The 23,449-nt window shown below is 42.5% G+C and overlaps 1 protein-coding gene across 1 annotated transcript in view; it reads right to left on the minus strand.

Moving 5' to 3' along the window:
- Window positions 1-1,320: 1,320 nt before the first annotated feature.
- The window catches only part of LOC102212483 (formin-2), a 61,340-nt gene continuing 39,211 nt past the window's right edge, over window positions 1,321-23,449 (minus strand). The window contains exons 14-19 of the mRNA XM_005749531.2: window positions 17,321-17,441; window positions 16,948-17,040; window positions 13,732-13,783; window positions 5,623-5,772; window positions 5,430-5,511; window positions 1,321-4,985 (exon numbers count right to left, since the gene is read on the minus strand). Coding sequence (XP_005749588.1) covers window positions 4,959-4,985; window positions 5,430-5,511; window positions 5,623-5,772; window positions 13,732-13,783; window positions 16,948-17,040; window positions 17,321-17,441 — 525 coding nt within the window. The 3' untranslated portion in view covers window positions 1,321-4,958. The remainder of the gene's footprint in view (window positions 4,986-5,429; window positions 5,512-5,622; window positions 5,773-13,731; window positions 13,784-16,947; window positions 17,041-17,320; window positions 17,442-23,449) is intronic.

Raw genomic sequence — 23,449 nt, forward strand, 5'->3', positions numbered from 1 at the left:
GACCAAAGAAAAAGTGGGAAACAGTTAAACATGAGAGGTTTTTGGACAAAGTTTGTGTTTTTTCCATTGTTTAAGCACTGCTTCCAGCCAAGAGTAATGCCATAAATCCCCTATAGCTGCAGAAAAGGCTAACATTGTTATCTTTTTACAACAAAACAGCTGACCATGAGAGGTTTTTGGACCAATTTTGTGTTCTCCATTCTTTAAGCACCAGTTCGAGCACCGTTTAAGCACCGGCACCGTTTCAAAAGTATCGGTTTGGTACTGGTATCGGATAAAACCTAAACGATACCCATCCCAGGCGTGAGGGAGGATTTGCAAGATGGTAGTGAAACCTACTTTAATTTATGGTTTGAAATGATAGCACTGTGCTTGTGGCAGCATAGCTGAAGATGTTAAGATTTATATTGGGAGTGACTAGAATGAAAAAAAATTAGAAATCAGCATATCAGACATGGAGTTCACGTGGAGTAGTTTTGGGACAAAGTAGGAGAGTCAAGGCTACGATAGTTTGGACTTGTGCAGAGGAGAGATAGTGGATATAATGGACAACGGGTGTTGAATTTGGAGTTGCCAGGGAGGAGCCGAAGATGAAGAACAGATACATGGATGTTGTGAAAGAGGACATGCAGAGGGTTGGTGTGACAGAGGAGGATGCTAGGGAAAGGGGATGATGTAGGCAGATGATATAGAGACCGCTGGAAGAAGAAGGTGTCATATACCCGGTTATGTTAGTGCCTGTGTTGAGCTGTGGGGGCATTGCGGCTTTACGCCATCTGATATGCTTTTGCGTTAGGGCTGCCTAGTGGGAGTTTTATTCTTAGCTGTCGTACCTGTTGTTGTGTTGTTAGAACTGATGCTGAGCACATGTTCAATAAAGCAGCATTATAAGGAAAGAATCACAAAGGAAACTGCTGGAAAGTGTCATGGCACTGGGTCACAGACCCAGTGTGTGTACTTTCTGGTGAAAGTTAGGTGAGCAGCGCAAGTCAGGCTCTAACTGACAGCACAAGGTATCTGGCTTGACAATGAACAACAGGAAAGGGCAAAATTCAAACTGGGTGAACAGCAGTGTCCACCTGGATGGGGTGGAAGTTGAGCCTTGGATTGATCTCAGATATTCCAAGTTCTTTTAGTTTTCCACATCAAAAACGGTTGCTTGACCCCCTGCACGCAGTGTTTCCACTCCTCCAATGTTTGCAAGCCACTCACAGTTCCCACATCATACTTTGTGCTAGATCAGCCTGATGTTGGAACAGCACTGCCCCAAACTAGAATGCAATTGTACACATCATGCTGATGGTCATATTATTTCTTTAACATTTTATTACTTTACATTAATTCTGCAACACCTGCAAAATGCTGCCTGTCAGATTTGGCATACCAGCTGTACAAATGTATGCTGACTTGGATTTTCTGCTAAAAGACAGTCTGAATGGTGTTGAGGATGCAGAATCACAAAGTGAGAGGTTTATTGAGGCGAGATGATTTAATTTACAAGGATGTGTCTATGGCTGTATTTCTGTTGATTTTAAAAGATGGCAAGTTACAGTCAGAATCTACACATTAAAGCCCAGTATAGCCATGAGTATCTTCTAATGCAATTATCAGTGCCAGTCTTCAGCACAGGCAAGCTGGTTGGCTCTGTGTAATCTCTGGAAATGGTTTACACTCTCACTCACAGTTACAAGAAAACCAAACCTACAGTAAACAGCAATCATAGTGATATCATCTGATAGTTACAAAGAGTTCTGTCCCAGTAAATACATAAGAGAAGAAATGAAATATCCAGATGCATATGGGTGTTTTACAAAGACCGATCATGAGTTTTTCTTTGCAGGCTTACATTTTCCTGAAATGTTTTTTGTGAAACAAACATAATGCCATACAGTGTTTGCAGATCAGTATTCTCTCTTTCTTTTTCCTAAACCACAAAAAAAGAATGTTCACAAAAATAAAATTGAAGTTGTCAGATGAGAGAACTCTGAATGCTGGACTGTTTAAGGTCTTGATTTTTATATTATTTTTGACTCCAGTGTTTAATACTTTCAATAGCAGAGTCCATGACTTGAGTCAATACATTTAAAATACCAAAATTGGAGTTCATTAGAATGGGATGCAGAAGTTGGACTGATAAGGGTCACAAGTCATTGTCAAAAGGTCCTTAGTCAATGAGACTCCTGTAGACACAGGATTTTGTCTTATTCAGGTAACCTGGGGGGTTAACCCTATGTGTTCTGTGTTACAAAGGTGGTTGATTTCTTACTGGGGTACCTCACTATGGTAACCTAACCTTATCCGGAGCAGGTTAGGTTCCAGATTGGATAGCAACAAGTATGAAACTACTATTGACCAATCAAGTGTCCAAAAGACAGCAGCACCATTCATAGAGCATGTACCTGTGGAACTCTGTGCACAGAGAACAGAAGGGTTTAAAATTTTAAACTAGTGTCTAAAAATAATATCTAAAATAGTGTCTGTTATTGGGCTGGGTTTTTTTGTATTTATTCTTTAATCGCTCTCAGACCATTAATCGTGACTGGGACTAGAGCCGAAAGAATAAAAACTAAAACTGCCCCATGCCAATTTTGAAATAAATGTTATTGGAATACTTGACTATAACCCATCAGATTCTCCTGTGTCTTAATGATAAAGTTGTGATATTGATGAGTGTAACTCACACAACTGGCATTGTTGCCAGTTTTCTTCCTGCCTTCAAACAGGCTAAACTTTATAAATAAAGTAACTCTTTTCAAGGCTTTCTGATCGAAACGTTTAAAGCACGCACACACATTCACACAGTGCTTTTAATACTAAATTGCCACCTACAAAGTTTCCAATTTCCTCACCACCATCCTGGCTCCCCTCCTGTGGAACACCCCCCTTTCATATTGAAAACTACTGACTTCATCCACTAGATTCAAAAACTTACACTGGATCAAAGTGTTCTTTGGTGTGGTCTCATTTTCATCACTTACATACCTATAACCCAGGCAGTGGAGACTGTCTGAAGAAGACTACAGCAAGACAGCTCGTTACAAAACAGAACCAGCTTCACTGAAGGCCTGTTTGGATGAACTCTCCTTTCCAGTACCCTAGCATAGACCTTACCAGGAAGACTAAGGAGTGTGATCCCCCTGCAGTTGGAGCACACCTTCTGGTACCCCTTCTTAAAGATGGGAAGCACCTCTTCAGTTTGCCAATCCAGAAGCACCGACCCAGCTCTCCATCTGATGTTGCAGAGGCATATCAACCAAGACAGCCCTACAACATCCAGAGCCTTTAATAACTCAGGACACACCTTATGCTGCGTTATCTAGCTTACCACACGGTGGTGATCAGTCCAGCTCAGTTCTGCTTTTCACCCGAGTGTCCAGAACATACGGCACATGATCAACCCTAGTTATCTCTTGAGAGATAACTACCACTAGGGTTTAAATACCTGGGACTCGGGAGTATGGGTACTCCCATCGCTACACGCCATTTGGGTCCCTGTAAAAGCATTTCATGAGCTCATTGCCAGCAATGAGTCAGATTCATTTCCGGTGGGTGTTAAACTCCACAGGGACTGCCCCTGTAGCCAGTTGGTGGAAGGCTTCCACTTTGGTGGCCTAAGAATTTTATTTCTGCTTTTTGCAGACATTGTTGTTCTTTTGGTTTCATCAGGTAGTGGCCTCGTTCGTACTGGAGTGTTTCACAGCTGTGTGATGCGATGGGAACTAGAATCGGCATCTCCAAAATCTGAGGCGATGGTTGTCAGTGAGAAAAGGGTGAACTTGTCACTGACCCTCTGCGGGTGAGTGACAAGTTGCTGCTCCAAGTGGAGGAGTTTAGGTAGTGAGGAGAGCAGACTGGTGCTGCAGCTGCAGTGATGCAGATGCTGTACTAGTCCATCGTGGTGAAAAGAGAGCTGAGCATAAACATGATGCTATGATTTAGCAATCAGTCTACTTCCCTATCCTTACCTATGGTCACAGATACGAGCGACAGAAATGAGCTTTCTCTGAAGGGTGGCTGGCCTCTCTCTTAGAGATAAGAGGGTAAGGACATGAAGAGGGGCTCAGAGTAGAGCTGCTGCTACTCCACATTGAAATGAGCCGGTTGAGTGGGTTCGGACATCTGATGAGCATGTCTCCTAGAGCTCTACTAAGTAAGGTTTTCCAGTCAGGATGTCCTCAGGCAGACCTAGGAGTTTACATCTCTCTGCTGGCCTAGGATTGCCTCAGTGTTATCCCGGATAAGATGGAGGAAGTGGCTGGCAAGAGGAACGTCTAGGCGTCTCCATTCAGGCTGCTGCCTCCGCGACCCAGCCCCAGAGAAGCAGAATGGATGGATATTTGAACAAAAAATTGTTCTATTGGTTCACAGTCATTATGGATTACTGCTTGGAGTATAAAAACAAGAACCCAATTTTTTAACTGAAAATTAGATAAAGTCTGCAACAACAGTACTTTCCATAGTAAATCCAATACCATCATGTCACTAGTGCTTAATTTCCATCACATCTTACTGGCCTCATTTGCTCTTAATAAAGGTCAGTGTCGTTAGGAATAATTGCTTATTGTTTTTAATTATTTTTCAAATACTTATTTAGGAAACTTGATGGTGTTAATGATTATGAGTGTATTACATTATCAGTTAAACCTGGGCTCCATAGACAAGGGATGCTGATGATTACTGTAAATATTTTGCACCTGATGGCCCTGAAGGAGCATCTTTTCATGATTCTGTTGAAACCCATAGTCATCTAAAGCAACAGGCAGACAGAGCAGGCAAATGTGACCAAACATAAAAATAACGATGAGAAAAAAAGTCCAGAGATCGCTTGTCTGCACATATTGTAGGTCATTCTCATTTATTCTGTCGCTTAATTCTCTTGTCGGTCATCTTCATACTTTTGTGGTTGATTCACTGCTGGTGTCCAAAGTCATGAAAACAAGCGTGCCAAGCCCACTATGTCAAATTTTCATGCCAAGCTTGGCTTTCTGTAGAAAGACAGAGAGAGAGATTAACTGAGTATTATTCATCCATCCAGTTCCATAGGAAACACTTTGCAGGGTTCCTGTGTTACTGCATTGACAAAAAATAAATAAATACAGAAATACAAATAAATAAAAAAATTTATAATATACAACTTTACAGCAAAAAGCTTAATATAAGCCAAAATCATTTGGGTCTTAAAACTAAATTTGAAAAGGAGTCCCTCAGACAGACTTATGCAGATTCAATGATGTGGAGTAAAGATAGGAAGAGCTGCCAGTTTTTCCCAGTGGATACTCCCAGCACAAAGACAAAAATCCTTATGAGATGTATTTAGTGTATTAATGAAGAAAAAAAAATATGTTATACATTTTAAAACTTTAGTTTGTTAGCTAAAGAGAACAAACTTTTGATTAAAGAGAATAAAGAAGAGCTTAAAGTCAACGTACAATTCCCGATGATTGTTTAGGTTTGACACTGTAGGATGCCTTCTCTTTGGCCTGTCGGAAACTCTCTTCTGCTGCTTTTAACCTGCAAAACATACAATGTTAATGCAGTTACACAGTGCATATTCAACAGCTAAGTTTAATGACACGATGCAAGACAGAAAGCTGAAGAGAATGGATAAAGAAACAACTGTACCTCTCTTTGAGAATGGTTTTGTTCTCCTTCTTCCACTGGTCCTTGAAGTCAGAGGAGAACTCATGCCAAATGGAGAAGAACATGTTAGGTGAAACCTCTTTCTCTCCTGCTTTGGCCTTCACTGAGAAAAACACTGTAAGTTCCAGGAACCTGAAAATACACCAGTTGTCACCTTAATATATATCTGACACAAAATTTGTTCTGTGTGAGTGGTTTTAGGACTGTTTTACTAATAAACTTTGTTCATGTTTCTATGAGTTTATCAGAATTGCTTTATAATGTAGCTAGTAATTCCATTTTTGTTATCAATGCCAGTAATAAGAAAGAAGAACAATAACAAAAGCAATCCAGTGCGGAGATGCATTAATTGAAATGTAACAGCATTTTATGTTCAAAATGTAATGGATATTAAATCTGATGTTTAAATTTTTCACAGAGTTGAAACCACTAACGTCAGTGACTATGAGAGAGGCTGAAAAAATGAAATGCAGTGTTCATGCTCTGATCCTTTTTTCTTTATATACTATAATGACGTCTACTACGTCATCATGCTAAGCATTGAAAAGCATTCATTACAAGTGAGATATTTCAGTTGACAGTTATAGCCTGTAACTCATGAAAATAAAGAATACAGCATTTCAAATATAAAAAAAGAAATGTCCAACTTCTTGCTACTGGTAGCATGAGGCACCCGTAGCAAGAATACCTGGACCCTACAGACGCTGTTTAATTCATCCACGATGGCATATTATTAAGTGCCATTCCGGAAGATTTGCCATGCATTACTTACTCAAAATTTAACTCTACTGGTTTATTATCATAGTCTCCTGCATTTTTGAGTTTCTGCCAGAGTGAAGTGTCTTCATGGTGGCCAAAAGACTTTTCCCGTTTTTGACAGTTATCACTAACTCTCCTGCACTCTGATTACAATGCTTCCTGGAGGAAGCATCACTGTTGGTGCAGGCGACACAGCGGTACGCTGGTGAGGCTGAAGGCCTGTCTGGTGCACCTTTCTATGGCATCTTAAAAACAAAAGGTAAGGCGCTATCTCCATCAGTGTCTCCATTCTCCAGCTCTGAACTGAGCTTATTTGAGCTGGGTCACTCTCACCTTGTGTTATGTGCTGAGATCTGTTGACCACATAAATGTAATAAGGACTTTTTAAATGACTTTTCTAAATTATTGGTTGAAGTCATGCCTAAATATAATCACGTCTTTAATATTGGTGATTTTAATGTACATATTTGCTGTCCTGACAAACCAATGGTTAAAGGACTTTTTAAGCCTAATTGGCCCTTAATTTTATACAGTTGGTGTCTGGACTAACACATGGTTTGTCTGTTTCAGACTTAACCATCTGTGATAAAGTGTTTTCAGATCATAAGCCTGTCTTATTTGACATTGCCTTGCCCTGTTAAACCTGTTAAACCTCACACCCCTGCGTGGCACTGTCATATTATTGAACTGCGCATTTCTCTGCTTATTTCAGTCTGAAATCTGGGATTCCCGAGTCTGTGTCTTCGGATACAGAGACGCTCTGCTCCTAGTTTCATTCACCCTGCCAAATTGTATTAGATACTGTGGCTCCATTGAAAACCAGGCACCCTGAAACCAAATCTGAGCCCTGGATAATTGACACAACTTGTGCTGTCAGATGTGAATCCCGAAAAGCTGAAAGACAGCTGAAAAAGGGCACACTGCAGGTGTTGTTCAAATATTAAAGAATTGTTGGCTTAGTTTGGTTCAGAAAATGTTACTGGTTGGGCTACCTGTACTCAGGAGCTGTTCCTAAACCTTTTAAGCATGCAACAGTGAAACCACTGATCAAAAAACCTGGCCTGGACAGTTGGATACTGAATTATTTAACTTTAGGCCTATTAGTAATATTTCCTTTTCTTTCAGAAATTGTGTTTACAGTCAATTGAAGGTGTTTTTTAATTAAAACAATGTATTTTTTAATCTGGTCTCTAGCACAGAATCTGCACTGCTGAGGGTATTTAATGACATACTCCTGGCTATAGATTCAGGAAACTATATGATGCTAGTTCTCCTAGACCAGGGGTCGGCAACCTTTCTGATGGCGAGTGCCATTTAAAATTTCCTCAGAAGTCAGTGTGCCATATGATTGCATTAGCAATAAATTTAATAACGCTCTATATGAACAGTTACACAATATATAGAACCACTTTCTAGAATTATATTTGTTTGCAGATGTTGGCAGCTATCAGCGTTATCAGCTATTTTGTTATGTTATGGAAAAAAAGACACTTTTTCTCCATAACAAGAACTCATAACAGCAAATGAACTGTACAACGGAAAATACAAATGCTATTTATGGTCTCCTCACAACAATAATAAGAAAAATAAACTGGGCCAATATGGCATGTTTGTTAATACAGAGACACACATGTTAATGTGATCTTTGGTCTCCCACTCAGAGACACAGGTCTGCGAGTGTCCAGCATTCAGAGGCTACCTGTGGACTCATGTGAGAGAAAATCTGCTCACACAGATATGTAGAGCCAAATACTGTCAATAAGGCCTCTGCAATGTTCTGAAGACAGTTAAACTTGTCAGGTAGTGATGTCCAGCAGGTGAACATGCAGCTCCATGAACACTCAGAGCTGTGGATTCCAGCTGCTTCGATGTTGCATTAACTGGCATTAACTCAGCCAGTTAATGTGAGACAAATCCAGCTGCTCATTAAAGATTTCTGGTTTGATCAGAAAATAAAACATTGGTCCATACACCTGAAAGTCCCAAAGACGCATTGTGTCTCGAGTCTACGGATGTATCCGTGTATTTCCGTGGTGCTGATGCTGTGCTGAGTGGACAGCTTCTGAAGCTTTTGAAGTGTCGGAATGTGGAAAGCTAACAACGACCCTCTCACCAGTAGGCCAAGTTATTTTTAGCCAATTACAAGTTGAATCTGGTAGTTGGGGTTGTTAGCTAAGATACCGTCATTAAGAAGAGGAACAACTAATGTGTGTAATGTGAGCTGATTTGCAATGTGCACCGCTGGCCTGGCCATTTATTTTTTGATGCACCTTCTCAGATTATTTCACTGCGTGTCGTGCCCAGGGCTGGACTGGGACACAAAAAACCAGCCCGGGCATTTTCACTAAAGACCGGCCCACCAGGTATTAAAGCCATAAAGCCTTTGAATGAAAACAAATGCTGTTGTGACAGTGTTGTTGGTATATGTATGATTTCTATACATTTTATGTCAGATAAAAACTTTGGTTGTAAGCTTCAGATAATTATTTAATAACAGCCAGACATTTTAAATGAGAATAAGAAAGTATTTCTTTGTGCCCCTCTTTCCCTGCCCCACCTGGCCCCCCTGGCAGAACTTTGCTAGACCCACCCCTGCACAGTTACCAGCCGTCAGCTACATAGAAAAGGATCCTGGTGTTATTTGTCTCTCAGAAACAGTTCATAACTTCCCTCCAACTTATTCATGTCACCTAAAAGGTAAACCTGTTTCTAGTGATGTGACGTTCTGTATCGAGGCTGCGAAGCTTGTGTTGAGAAATTGAGGGGGCGTATTGAGGCTTGCTTCATTTATGGGAGGAGCTGAAAATGATGACGCTTTGCACTGGGGTGAACCAATTGGATGAAAAGCTTCAGTGCTTCATGAAGCTTCATCTGCCCATCACTACCTGTTTCTCCATCACCTGTTCAGCTCTGATAATTCAGTAACCAAACCGACATCATGACCAGCAGCTTTACAGCTGTGGCTCCAGCAAACATCAGCTGATACTAGAAACTAATATTAAATAAATTCTAACAACAGCTGATCAAGCTTAAACATGCTGCTGTTGTTTAGCGCAACATCTGGCGCAAAGTGGGCGATAAACAAACAAGAGAGAAAAGCCGATCAGCTGACCTTTGATCAGTTTCATGATTAAAGTAGCAACAGGAGAGGGAGAGAATGAGAGGAGAAGAGGCCGCTGTGCAGCAGAATAACTCCACCTCTGTGTCTTTTTCCATCCTAGCTGAAGTCCGGGACAAACTGCGTCCCTTCTCAGCTCAACACAAAACGCATAATAATTTCTCTGAATGCAGGACGATTCTGTCTTTTTACAGGACGGTAGGCAACTCTACTAACTAACCTTATGAATAAAATAAAGTTCACTATCAGTAACACCGTAGCACCCACCCAGCTGTATAGAAACTGCTAGCAATAACATATAACATGCTAGCTAGTACGCAGCACGAGTTATTGTAACTGACTGTAAAAAGTCAGTACAACGAAAATAAACTCCACTTATACTTGGTTTATATCTGACCCAGATAGACTGCAGGTCAGAACTTCTTACCTGAAGTTCAGTTCACCTGACAGTCAGACCGACGGCTGCCTCGGGTCTCTGCTCCTCCTGCCTCCCCTCTCCCTGGTCCACCTGCCAGCCAGCATCTGGCCAATCCACCACCTTTCGTTGTTTAAACCATTACAAAAAAAAAGAAAGAAAATTATCGGGCCACCAAGCAAATGCCCGGTATGCCCGATGGCTAGTCCAGCTATGGTCGTGCCATCAGTTAACCCTGCCTAGGGTTGCCGACCCCTGTCCTAGACTTATTTTAATATCTCATTTAGAGCACTGTGAGGGCATTTGTGGCACTGCTCTGGAATGGTTCAGATCCTACACGTATCAGAAAACTTTATAGGTTGGGCTACATGATTTCAGATCTTCCTCTGCTCCTTTTCCTTCCATGGAGCTTGATACTTGCGCCTCTAATATCTTATTTGTATCTGCTGCCCCTTGGTTTTATTTTTAGAAAGCACAAAATTGTTTTCCATTGTTATGGAGATGTTATACAGGTTTACGTACCCCTAACACAAAACCATGCCTACTCAATGAAAACTTTAGTTTTAGCCTTGAGGAGTTAAAAGTGTGGATGGCTCTAAACTTCCTAAATTTTAATAAAAATAAGGCAGAAGTTATGTCAGGTCCAGAAAAGCCCGTCAGTGTCTCTTCTTCCTCAGAAGACTTAGAGACTTCCATCTGCCACTGAAGGCGCTCAAGAACTTTTACTCCTGCACCATCGAGAGCGTCCTGACGGCAAACATCTGCACCTGGTTTAGGAACAGCACCAAGCAGGACAGACGAGATCTGCAAAGGGTGGTGCGCTCAGCAGAACGCATCATTCAATCAGAGCTCTCTGACCTGCTGTCCATCTACACCAAGCGGTGCAAGTCCAAAGCTAGGAAGATTATGATGGACCTCTCCCATCCCAACAATGGACTCTTCTCACTGTTGAGGTCTGGGAAGCGCTTCCGCTCCCTTAAGGCCAAAACAGAGAGAATGAGGAGGAGCTTCTTCCCCCAGGCTATTCGGGGCCTGAACCAGGTGTAGGACTGGACTCTCCCACACACGTCACTATAAGACTGGACTCTCACACACATCACCACACACACCACCACACATTTCCTATGATTTATAATCCTTACAATCTCTTTCTGCTATTTGCACATTTTTTACTGTAAATTTCTAAGTTAATTTGTAAATTTTTGTAGTAAACTGTAAATTGTAAATACTGTAAAACCTTTTTCTGTCATTTAATGGTGGGGCATTGTACAGCTACAAGCATTTCACCCCCATGTCATACTGTGTATGGTTGTGTGTGTGTGACAAATAAAATTTGAATTTGAATTTGGTGTCACTGGTGGGTCTTTTCCTGTAGACACAGGCTGCTAAGCACAGTATGTAAAGCTTACTGTTACAAACTTGGGTTTTAGGATGGACAGTGATTTTAGATTGAGCAGTCAGATCAGTGCAGGGTTAGCTTCTTTTAGCTGAGACAGCTGGCTAAAACAAAACAAAACAAAAAACATGCTGTTAAAAGATCTCTTTGAAACACTCCCCTTCCCAATCACTGAGATCAGCTGACCAACTGCTCTTAGATGTGCGAAGGACATAGTGGTGGTTCAGAGTCAATGCTGTTGCTGTAGTGGCTCCCAAATTGGGGAATTCATTGCTGTTTCACATTAGACAGGCCTCTCTAAGACCCACCTCTTCTGCTTGTCATTGGACGCAGTGTGAGATTTGTTGATTTTATTTATTTATTAAATTAAATTCTTTTTTTGACTGTTTTTATTCATTTTAATTAGATCTTGCATTTGTCAATGCTCTTATTTTGTGTTGTAATTTTAATTCTAGTCATTATTTTATATCTACTTATTTTATTTATTTCAATTTTATTTTTTATTGCTATGTTCCACACAATGGTCACTGGTTGCTGTTTTTGAAGTGCTTTATAAATAAAGTTGACTTGGCTTGGCAGGTCAACCGCTGGCACCAGGTGATGTTAGCACATGAGAGCGGTTGCCCCCCTGAGCACACATGACAGATGTGAAAGGGTTTGAAGAGACCATGGAGAACATTATGCTTCCTGTGACATCATTCAGCTGACCGGTTTGGTGGTGGGTCAGTGATAGTCTGGGGAGGCATATTTATGGACAGACGCACAGACCTCTACAGGCCAGGCAGTGGCTTGCACCTGTCTTGGAGCTTTCTTCTCATTAGGAACACGCCCTAACATTGTGAGGCATGCATACAAGCAGGTGAGGGGGCATACATCTTGCTCCATCATTTTTTCACTTTTATTTTCAGGATGTCTTTGAATTCCACGTGGAGGCCACATGAAGTTTGTAGGGATCTACTCTGCAGAAAGTTGGCAGAGCTATGAGTCTATGTGCCTCAGCATCTGCTGATCCTGCTCTGTGATTTTACATGGCCTGTCACTTTGTTGCTGAATTGTTATTCCCAGTCCCTTTACTATGGGAGGGGTTCTGAGGGAGACTGTCCCCAGTCTCCCTCCCACAGACTCCAAGAAGGCTGGGTACTCTAAACTGTTGTTTAGCGCATAAGTGCAGATGACAGTCAGGACCCCTTCCCCGACCCTCGCACAGGGAACAAACCCTCTTGTCCACCGGAAGAAACCCCAAAGTACAGGCAGCAAGCCGAGGGGATACTTGCTTTACGGGTGCTTATGCTTTGGGAAGCGCATCTATAACCGGAAGGTCGCCGGTTTGATCCCTGGGCTCTCTGTCCTGGTCGTTGTGTCCTTGGGCAAGACACTTTACCCTACTTGCCTACTGGTGTTGGCCAGAGGGGCCGATGGCGCGATATGGCAGCCTCGCTTCTGTCAGTCTGCCCCAGGGCAGCTGTGGCTACAACTGTAGCTGCCTCCACCAGTGTGTGAATGTGAGAGTGAATGAATAGTGGCATTGTAAAGCGCTATGGGTGCCTTGAAAAGCGCTATATAAATCCAATCCATTAATACCACTAACATCTGATACTGAAATATTTAATAGTGAGGATATTTCATGAGTGGACCTGTTGACAGGTGGCATTTTATCACTGTACCATTATGGATTTCACAGTTCCTGAGAGCAAGCCATTCTTTCACCTAAGTGCTTGATTTTATGTACCTGTGGCCATGGAAGCTGATTGGGACACCTGAATTAAATGATTTCGATGAATGAGTGAATACTTTTGGCAATACAGTGTATATAGAGTTTATGCTATTTGAATAATAAACTTCTGACACTCAAAATGAAATATTAAAATAATTACTGATGAATCATAATCAAAATTTAAAAAGGCCTGAAATATATGACACTTCATGTCTAATGAATAAAGATTATGAAAGGAACTGTAGGGTAGGGTAAGGAGAAGGCAAAGGGAAAGGGATGGCCTACAAATTCTATCCAAGTTTTCAATTTGTAGGCTTTCTCAGGTGATTTGACATATTTTACTCCTAACCAATAGCTTTTCCTATATGTAAACAGTAAGTACAAAGTGCCAAATGCAGTAATTAAATAAGGATTCAAACCAGGTTATCTTTGTTTACAAAACTATAACTTGTGTCATTAATGCCTCTTTAGGATAGAAATGCACACTTTATATGTGAAATGTAGTCTAAAAAACATTGCTGACTTGCGTCTGTTACACAGCGGTGGGGATAACTGGTTGGTACAAACCAGTCAAAATGTAATGGTATTGGAGTTCTGTGCAATGTTTTAATGTTTTTCTGAAATTAGATGATATATGTTAAAGAGACAGTACTGTCACAAATATAACAAATAAAGAAGGTCGCTCTTACAGTTTATGAGTGCTGCTGAGTTGAGAATCCAGCATCTCCAGTTCACTTTTAGCTAAGAAAGGAGGAACAATACATGAAGTCAATATGTGTGTAAATCATGAGACAGTGATTGGATTTGCTATCATGAATATCCATTTATTCCAGTAGAAAATTATATGCTCTGTCCTCAAGTGTACTCATACTATAGACACTTTCAATTTCAATTCAATTCAGTTTTATTTATATAGCACCAAACCACAACAACGGTTGCCTCAAGGTGCTTTATATTTTAAGTTAAAGACTCTACTTGGTGAAGTGGGATGGATAAACTCCCTTTTAACAGGAAGACACCTCCAGCTGAACCAGGCTCAGGTAGGGGCAGCCATCTGCCTCAACCAGTTGGGGTTATGGGAGCAAGACAGGATAAAAGACCCACTGCGTAACAGAGCCAAAGATTGATAACAACAACTAATGAGTGCAGAGTGGTGTGTAACCACACAGTGAATGAAAAACTAGTCAGTGCATTGTGGGATGCCCCCATCAGCCTAAGCCTAAGGGTCACCTTAGGCTTAGGCTGATGCTTTAATCTTAAAGGGTCGTTTAAAATTAAAGCATTAATTGATGGTAGGACTTCTTTCTCCAAAAACACAAGAAATCATACTTATAGCACAAGAAAATTACTGAAAACACATTAGAAAGGGTGATTTGACGCATCTTATCCCACTCACTAGATACACTCACCATGCAGTTTGTTAGGTACATCTGTTCAGTTGCTCATTCGTGCAAACAAATCAGTGAATCACATGGTATATAGACACAATCAAGATTACCTTTTTAAGTTAAAAAGTTAAAAAACAGGAAATTAAGGCAACAAATCACATGAACTCACTAAAGTTGGACAATAGTTGATTGGAAAAATGCTGCCTGGTCTGATAAGTCAATTTTCATTTCAATTTTATTCATGTACAATAACAATCAGTTCCATCTATCCATCTTCTTCTGCTTATCTGGGGCCACTTTGCAGAAGCAGCATCCTAAGCAAAGAAGCCCAGACCTCCCTCTCCCCAGTCACCTCCTCTAAATTGTCCGGGGGAACACCAAGGCCTTCTCATGCCTGCCGAGAGATATAATCCCTTCAGCGTGTCCTGGGTCTGCCCCAGGGCCTCCTCCTGGTGGTACACGTCTGGAAAACCTCACCCAAGAGGTGCCCAGGAGGCATCCTTGTCAAATGCCCGAACCACCCTACCACCCGCCTAATTACATTTGGCCCGCGAAGCCATACAAAATTACCATTAGAGCTGGCCTGCCAGTATTATACAGTGCATGTACTGCTAATACTACAATTCCCAGAATGCTCTGTTGGTGTTTTGGCACGTCAGTCATGACAGGACCCATTAGCACCCTCTCCTCTGTTAACCATAGTCATAGCAACCATGCAAATACTGCCATGCTACCTATCCCAAAATGGCAAAAAGAAAGGCAGAAAACAGGAGCTCTCTGGACAGGTGGGAGAATATGATGAAAATTTGATAAATGATAAAATGATAAAATTTAATTCAGAAGGCTGCAAATACAAATTTAATTAAGAAATTAATTCCACTGATGTGTTATTTAATTGGAATTTTGATTTTGCATGTGTGCAATATTAAGTTATATATACGTTTATATAAGTTATATATATTGTTTAGTATTAAGCTTTGCTTGTTCCATATTCAGTTTTTCAGCAAAACTTGTTTGAGTCCATAAGAAAAGATTCCTTGTTATATTTGGAGGAAGAGTTTTTTTTCAATGAATATTAATGTTAGCCTGCGACTTTGATCCAGTTTTGAATTTTGGCCCACTGTGTATTTAAGTTTGACACCCCTGCTTTAAAGGAAGCCCATTTCTGCTGCTTGTATCCATGATTTAATTCTTTTGGTCACTACCCACAGCTCGTGACCGTAGGTGAGGGTAGGGGCATAAATCGACTGGTAAATCAATAGCTTCACTTTTACACTCAGCTCTCTCTTCACCATGATGGACCAGTACAGTGTCCACATCACTGCAGCACCAAATCCACCAATCTGTCTAAGAAATTTAAGCTCCTCCACTTGGGACAGGAACTTGTCCCTCACCCAGAGTGGGCGCTCCACCCTTTTCCAGCTGAGGACCATGACCTCAGATTTGGAGGGGTTGATTCTCATTCCAACTGCTTCACACTCAGCTACGAACGGTTCCAGTGCGAGCTGGAGGCCATCACCCAATGAAGCCAACAGAACCACATCATCTGCAAAAAGCAGAGAAGACATTCTGAGTGAAAGCCTTCCTCCACTTGGCTACACCTAGAAATTCTGTCCATGAAAATTACAAACAGAATCAGTGACAAAGGGCAGCCCTGCTGGAGTCCATCACCCACTGGAAACGAGTCAGAATTATTTCCAGCTATGCAGAGCAAGCTTCTGCAATGGTTGTATAATGATTGAACGCCTTGTAGCAATGGGCCAGACAACCCATACCTCCTACAGGAACCACCTCCCACAGGACACGGTCGAATGCCTTCTCCAAAGTACACAAAAAAACAAACTCCCATGCACCGTCAAGTATTCTCGAGAGGATAAAGAGCTGATCCAGTGTTGCATAACCAAGACGAAAACTACATTGTACCTCTTGTATCCGAGGTTCCACCAACAGACAGACTCTTCTTCCTGGCATAGACTTTCCCAGGGAGGCTGAGGAGTGTGATGCCCCACTCCCTCTGGTCCATCTTCTTAAAGATGGGCACCACCACAAGGGAGGTTACCACAACAACAGGCACCAACCACCTTTGGCTTTGGCAATGGAGATGCTGAACATGGTCTCCCTCCCACGGACTCCAAGAAGGCTGGGTACTCTAAACCGTTGTTTAGCGCATAAGCGCAGATGACAGTCAGGACCCCTTCCCCGACCCTCGCACAGGGAACAAACCCTCTCGTCCACCGGAAGAAACCCCAAAGTACGGGCAGCAAGCCGAGGGGATACTTGCTTTACGTGTGCTTATGCTTTATGTTGTACTGTAAAGACACTACAATACCATACTTTCAGACTGTACTACCATCCAATATAGCACCTGCTTGACAGGAACACAATATTTACACCACGGATGTGCAACCTGCAAATCTACAGCAACTGCATGGTCATATCATGTCAATAAGTGTATGTATGCATGTATGCATCTATGTATGTATGTGTGTATGTATGTGTGGGGGTTACATAATTTACCTTGTTTGAGGAAATCATCCATCTTTTCTTTGAAAGGTTCCAAGTTCTCCTCATCTGAAATCTTACACACTTTTTCTACTTCTGATATGCATGCTGAGAAAATGAAAACAGTCAACCATTGAATGAACCATTTCAGCTTTATCAATATAATTCATGCACGCATGGAAGTATGAATCATGTTAAACCACTATAATGCCCCCAAATGGTTTTAGTTTGATTTTTAAATGGACTCAAAAACTTGCAAATCATCATTTTCACCTTTGAATGATGAGAGGTAGTCAGGTAATGGGTATTGGTCAGTTTCCAGGAAATGAATGCTTATACAGTAAATGTATGTCCTTTAATCGGATTGAAATGCAGCTACATGTGTTACCTCTCAGATCCTTCCTGAGTCGTGCCAGATCTTTCTGAAAATCTTCAAATTTCAGCTGCGAAGCCTGAAACAGGTCATGAGGCTCAGGGAGAGGATACACACATGTCTCCCTGCCAGCATCCTGGAAATGGACAAACCAATTAGGGCACAATACAATTGTTCAAATGAATCATAGATGTCCTACTGTTGGAATAACCATCCCCAGCATGCTAGATGTTAGCAATGCAATGATAGATAGATAGATGGATAGACAGATAGATAGATAGATAGATAGATAGATAGATAGATAGATAGATAGATAGATAGATAGAGAGAGAGAGAGAGAGAGAGAGAGAGAGAGAGAAATTCCCCTGCGGGCAATCTATCCTTCAAGCTTGCCAGGACGCCAGGTCAAGGGGGAGATATCATCACCCCCACCTGAGATTGGGTACCAAGCCCCAAGTGCAATAGAAGAAGGATCATTGAGTGCAAGAGGAACTGACGTGAAAGATAGGTTCATGGTAAAGCTTGAAACCTGGATCCTCCGTAGCTGGCCACCAAGACTGCCACCATTCCCGGGACTAGCAAGCTGATCTACACCACGGCAGCAGTGATCAGTGAGATGCTTGACTACAAACTGAACAGCCACAAAGAGTAGTACCCTCCATGGAGAAGGAGACTAGAGGCCAAGATTAAGGTAGCATTAAGGGAGGCTAGCCAACTATCAGAGCTGCAAAAAGGTGCAACAAAGAAGGTGCATAAGAAATACAGCAAGCTGTCCATACCTGAGGTCTTGGAAACTGCCAAGCAAAGACTCACAGCCTTGGCCAGCCGCTTCAAGAGGAACACCAGAGAGATCAAAGGCAGGAGAATAAACCAGCTGTTCTCCACAGAACCAGCTATCAGTGGCAGGGGAACAATATGAGAACAGCACCACCAAGGCTGGAGACAGAACAATACTGGAAGAGCATATGGGAGAAGGACGCAACCCATAAGGGCAATGCTCAGTGGCTAGTGGATCTAAGAGCAGACCACAGCAACCTCCCTGAACAGGGTCTGGTAACAATCACATTGGCAGACATCCAAGAAAGGGTCTGCAGTATGAAGAGTTGGACATTACCAGGCCCCGACATGATTCACGCCTACTGGCTGAAGAAGCTGACTGCACTCCATGAGCGTCTGGCAGCACAAATGAACCAGCTGCTAGTTGACGAGAGACACCCAGAATGACTAACCAAAGGTCGGACAATCCCGATCCTCAAGTACCCCCAGAAGGGGCCGGTCCCATCCAACTGCCAGCCAATAACCAGCCTCAACACCAAGTGGAAGCTTCTGTCAGGCATCATATCGGCTAAGATGAACAGGCACATGGCTCAATACATGAGTGGGGCACAGAAAGGGATGGGCAAGAATACCAGAGGCGCACAACACCAGCTACTGGTAGACCAAGCAGTCAGCCGAGACTGCAGGACCAGACTGACCAACCTGTGCACTACCTGGATTGATTACAAGAAGGCCTATGACTCAATGCCCCACACCTGGATCCTGGAACGCCTAGACCTATACAAGATCAACAGGACCCTAAGAGCCTTCATCAGGAACTCAATGGGGATGTGGGGGACAACACTAGAGGCCAACTTCAAGCCCATAGCACAAGTCACCATCAAGTGAGGGATCTGCCAAGGAGATGCTCTGTCCCCACTGCAGTTCTGCATAGGCCCGAACCCCTCAGTGAGATCATTGACAAGGCTGGCTATGGATATCGATGACAGAATGGAGCATTTGTAAGCCCCTCCTGTACATGGATAACATCAAACTGTATGCCAAGAGTGAATGAGACATTGATTCCTTGATCCACACCACCAAGATATACAGCAATGACATCAGAATGTCGTTCGGACAAGAAAAGTGTGGTCGGGTGATAAAAAAAGAGAGGGAAGGTGGTCAGAACTGAGGGGATCAAACTCCCCGACGGCAACACTGCAGACATAGAGGACAGCTAAAAGTACCTGGCGATCCCACAGGCAAATAGGAACCATGAAGAGGCTGCTAGGACAGCTGCAACCACCACCTGCAGAGGGTCAGGCAAGTCCTGAGGAGTCAGCTGAACGGTAAGAACAAGATCCGGGCTATCAACACCTACACCCTGCCCGTGATCAGGTACCCTGCTGGGATAATAAGCTGGTCAAAGGAGGAGATAGAAGCCACTGACATCAAGACGAGGAAGCTCCTGACTATGCATGGAGGGTTTCACCCCAAGTCCAGCAGCCTGAGGCTGTACACTAAGCGGAAGGAAGGAGGCTGAGGATTGGTGAGTGTCAGCACCACGGTCCAGGATGAGACAAGGAACATCCAAGAATACATCAGGAAGATGGCCCCAACTGACCGAGTGCTCAGTGAATACCTCAAGCAGCAGAAACCCAAGAAAGAGGAGGAAGAGGAGGGACCATCAATGAAGGACAGCCCTCTGGACAGTATTTACTACCGGCAGAAAGAGGAAGTGGCTGACATCCAGAAATCCTACCAGTGGCTGGACAAAGCTGGACTGAAAGACAGCACAGAGGCACTAATCATGACAGCACAGAAACAAGCTCCGAGCACATAGAGGCTGGGGTCTATCACACCAGGCAAGACCCCAGGTGCAGACTGTGTAAAGATGCCCCAGAGACAATTCAGAACATAACTGCAGGGTGTAAGATGCTAGCTAGCAGGGCATACATGGAACACCATAACCAAGTGGCCAGGAAAGTATACAGAAACGTGTGCCGAATATGGCCTGGAAGTCCTGAGGTCAAAATGACCGAGCTAAGATTCTTTGGGACTTCCAGATACAGACGGACAAAATTGTAGGTGGCTAACCAACCGGACATAATGGTGGTAGACAAACAGAAGAAGTCGGCCGTAGTGATAGATGTAGCGGTTCCCAATGACAGCAACATCAGGAAGAAGGAATATGAGAAGCCTGAGAAATACCAAGGGCTCAGAGAAGAGCAAGAGAACATATGGAGGGTGAAGGCAACAGTGGTCCCAGTGGTAATTGGAGTACTAGGTGCGGTGACTCCCAAGCTAGGCAAGTTGCTCCAGCAGATCCCAGGGACAACATTGGAGATCTCTCTCCAGAAAAGCGCAGTCCTGGGAACAGCTAAGATATTGCGCAGGAACCTCAAGCTCCCAGGCATCTGGTGGAGGACCGAGCTTGAAGGATAGACCACCCGGAGGGGCGAGAGGGAAATTATTTTTTCTTATATGGTCAATTAAGTATGATTCTGAGATCATAGCTCCTAAAATTTTTGCATTAAACAATTACATGTATCAGAGAGTGAAATGACTTTGCTTTTCTGCAACAAATGACACACCAGAAATGTAAATCACTGTCATCACTAGGGATGGGTACTGATATCCGGTGCCATTATGGCGGTAGTAACTAGAAAAGCAGCGCGCATCTCAGTGCTTTATTTCGGTGCTTTTTTTCCCCCCTGAGATGTCATACACTTTGGATTTTAGCCAATCATTTTACCTTTCCAAGGATAGTAGACGGGCCCAGGTACGTATGTTCTTTTAGAGCAGAGCTACAGATTAAAAATGCCCAAGGCGAAGCGGTCAAAGGTTTGGCTGTACTTCACAGCAAAAGATGCAAACTCAGCAGCCTGCAACAAGTGCTTTTAAGGTGATAATGTGCAAAGGAGGTAATACCTCGAATCTGATGAAACACCTGGCAACGCATAGCGTTTTTTTAAAAGCCGAAAAATGCACCTTATTTGATAGCTTGCTGAAAAACCTCACACGGAGCACATCTACTGCGGGTGTGATGCCTGTTATCGGACCCGGAGTTAGCAACATCCCCCAATACCCGAAGGGGAGAGTCCTGGCCCCTAGCCCTGCCAGTGTAGCAGAAATGATGATAGATGATGATGGCAGCAGCAGCATAACTACACCATCGTAGTTACATGCGGCTGTCTTCTTGTTTGATGGCAGATACTCCCTTCACCTTGACCAAAAAGGCTAAAATGACCAAATAAAGAGTGGACGAAATTCATAGGGCAGTGACAAAATTTATAGTCAGAGATCTCCATCCAAAAAGAGACTGCTAAAAATAAAAACATAAGAGGTTTTTGGACAAAGTTTGTGCTCTCCATTCTTTAAGCACCAGTTTTAGCACCGTTTAAGCACCGGCAGCGTTTCAAAAGTACCGGTTTGGCACCGGTATCGGATTAAACCTAAACGATACCCATCCCTACTCATCACAGGCACAAATGTCATAGTAATTTGGGGCTTTTAAAAACTATTTCAATAGAACTGTATATACTGAAGCATACTGTGGTACTGAAGGTTTTCAAATGACTCAATGAATTTATCAAAGCTCTAAGAAGCAGAACTGTAGATTTAAGTTAGTTAGGTCTCTTGGAGGTTTGTTTAAACAACTGCAGAGTCCAAGATTATCAAACAGTCATATGTAAGTTATATGAATGTCACTATCCGGTCGTTAAGTCTGACGTTACTAGCCGTGTCTGGGCCTAAACTCTGCTGCAGGTCCATATATCAAACGATCACTATGGCAGTAGTAAGAGTTGAAAAACTGTCTAAAGTCTTTCATCTTTAATAAAATGATCAGCGTTCTGCTCTACCAGGTGTAACAATTGAGTTTAACATCCAGGCATCCATGAAAACGGAATTTATGACATTTAACGGAGTTAGAAGTTAGCAGGAAGTTAGTTCGCTAGCTTCTATCTAAATACAATATAGCATGTCCTGACTGCGGGGTTTTGGAAACAAATTCAAACGTACAGCTCTGTTATCACTTGCAACATAAATGAAGACAGAAAACTAAACAGCAGTGACGTTTGTAGGGTTACTGAAGTTTGGCTAGCTGGTATATAAAGATGTGCTACGTGACTGCTAGCGACACAGCTATGTTAGCATAATATAAACAAGCTAACTTTTTTCCACTCGATAAAAGTTAACGTGAGTGTTCTCGGTGGTCAGGAACAAATGTAATCGCATGGCAGGATGCTGTAAAAGGACCAAACTTCAGCCAGGAGAACAACTGAGATAATCCATCCACAATACGAGGTTAGTCATTCATATACAGCTGCATGGGCTGGGCTGTAGTTACGTCCTAAGGTTTTAAAAACTGAGCTTAAATAAATGATTAGCGGTAATAAAAGCCGAGGGAGGTCAACAGTGATCACTGACTGTTTTAGGAGCTTTTTCGAGATTAAGTAGAAGAAAATACAAAACATTAAACATGTTAACAACACAAAAGCCATATTAAACGCAGACTACTTTAGGCCCGGAAGTAGGATTCGTCACGTCATCAACTTAACGACCGGATTTTGCCAAGGACTGGAATAAGACTCAAACTATCACCCTCAGGAAATTAGTTAGGATGTTCAGAAAATGTTTGTCAGCTACCAACTACCAAACTGCTGTAACACCAGCATCTGCAGTATGTGAATGTTATATTGCATCTGTGTGAGCTAACCACGCCTTATGTTCTAGGCGTGGGTCCTTATCCTTTTCTGAATTAGAGCTTTTGTAACTTGTAATTGGGCACTCCTTTTGTTGTTATCTGTTATAGTTCAGATAACTATGAGTTGTACTCATGCTTCTGACAGTGCCAAGTTGGCTTTTTCACTGGAGTTATTATGCAATTGTGTGCTGAGATGGGCGCAGGCTGTTTTAAAGACCTATACTAAGCTCTCTTATAATGAATTCATTATCAAATTTAGGGTAGTGTTCTGCCTCCAGTTGGCCAAGGTAAGCACATTATAGCAGCTGATTTTTGTTCCAATTTGTCCCAATTGTTTTTGGATACTGGCAGAGGAGATACATTGGGAGGACAAGGTTGTGATAATAACTTTTGTTCTTGGTGTGTGAGATGATCTGAAATGAGAACTGGCCTAAAAGGGTTATATCACAATGTGGTTGAAGTTTTCAGAAAGGATTTGGCTCCTTTTTTTTTTCTTTCCATCACCCATATGACTATGCCACAGATCTGCTCCCAGTCCCAGTACTCCCAGTTCTCACTAGTCACCTTTACATCTTGACTAAAACTGAATGCAAGGAATGGAGAAACACATCACTGACTCCCTAGCGCCTGGTATCATTCGACCATCCTCATCTCCCCTTGATGCAGGGTTCTCCTTTATT

This window comes from Pundamilia nyererei, unplaced genomic scaffold, assembly GCF_000239375.1.
Source record: "Pundamilia nyererei isolate P.nyererei 1_Seehausen unplaced genomic scaffold, PunNye1.0 scaffold00248, whole genome shotgun sequence".
NCBI classification, from domain to species: domain Eukaryota; kingdom Metazoa; phylum Chordata; class Actinopteri; order Cichliformes; family Cichlidae; genus Pundamilia; species Pundamilia nyererei.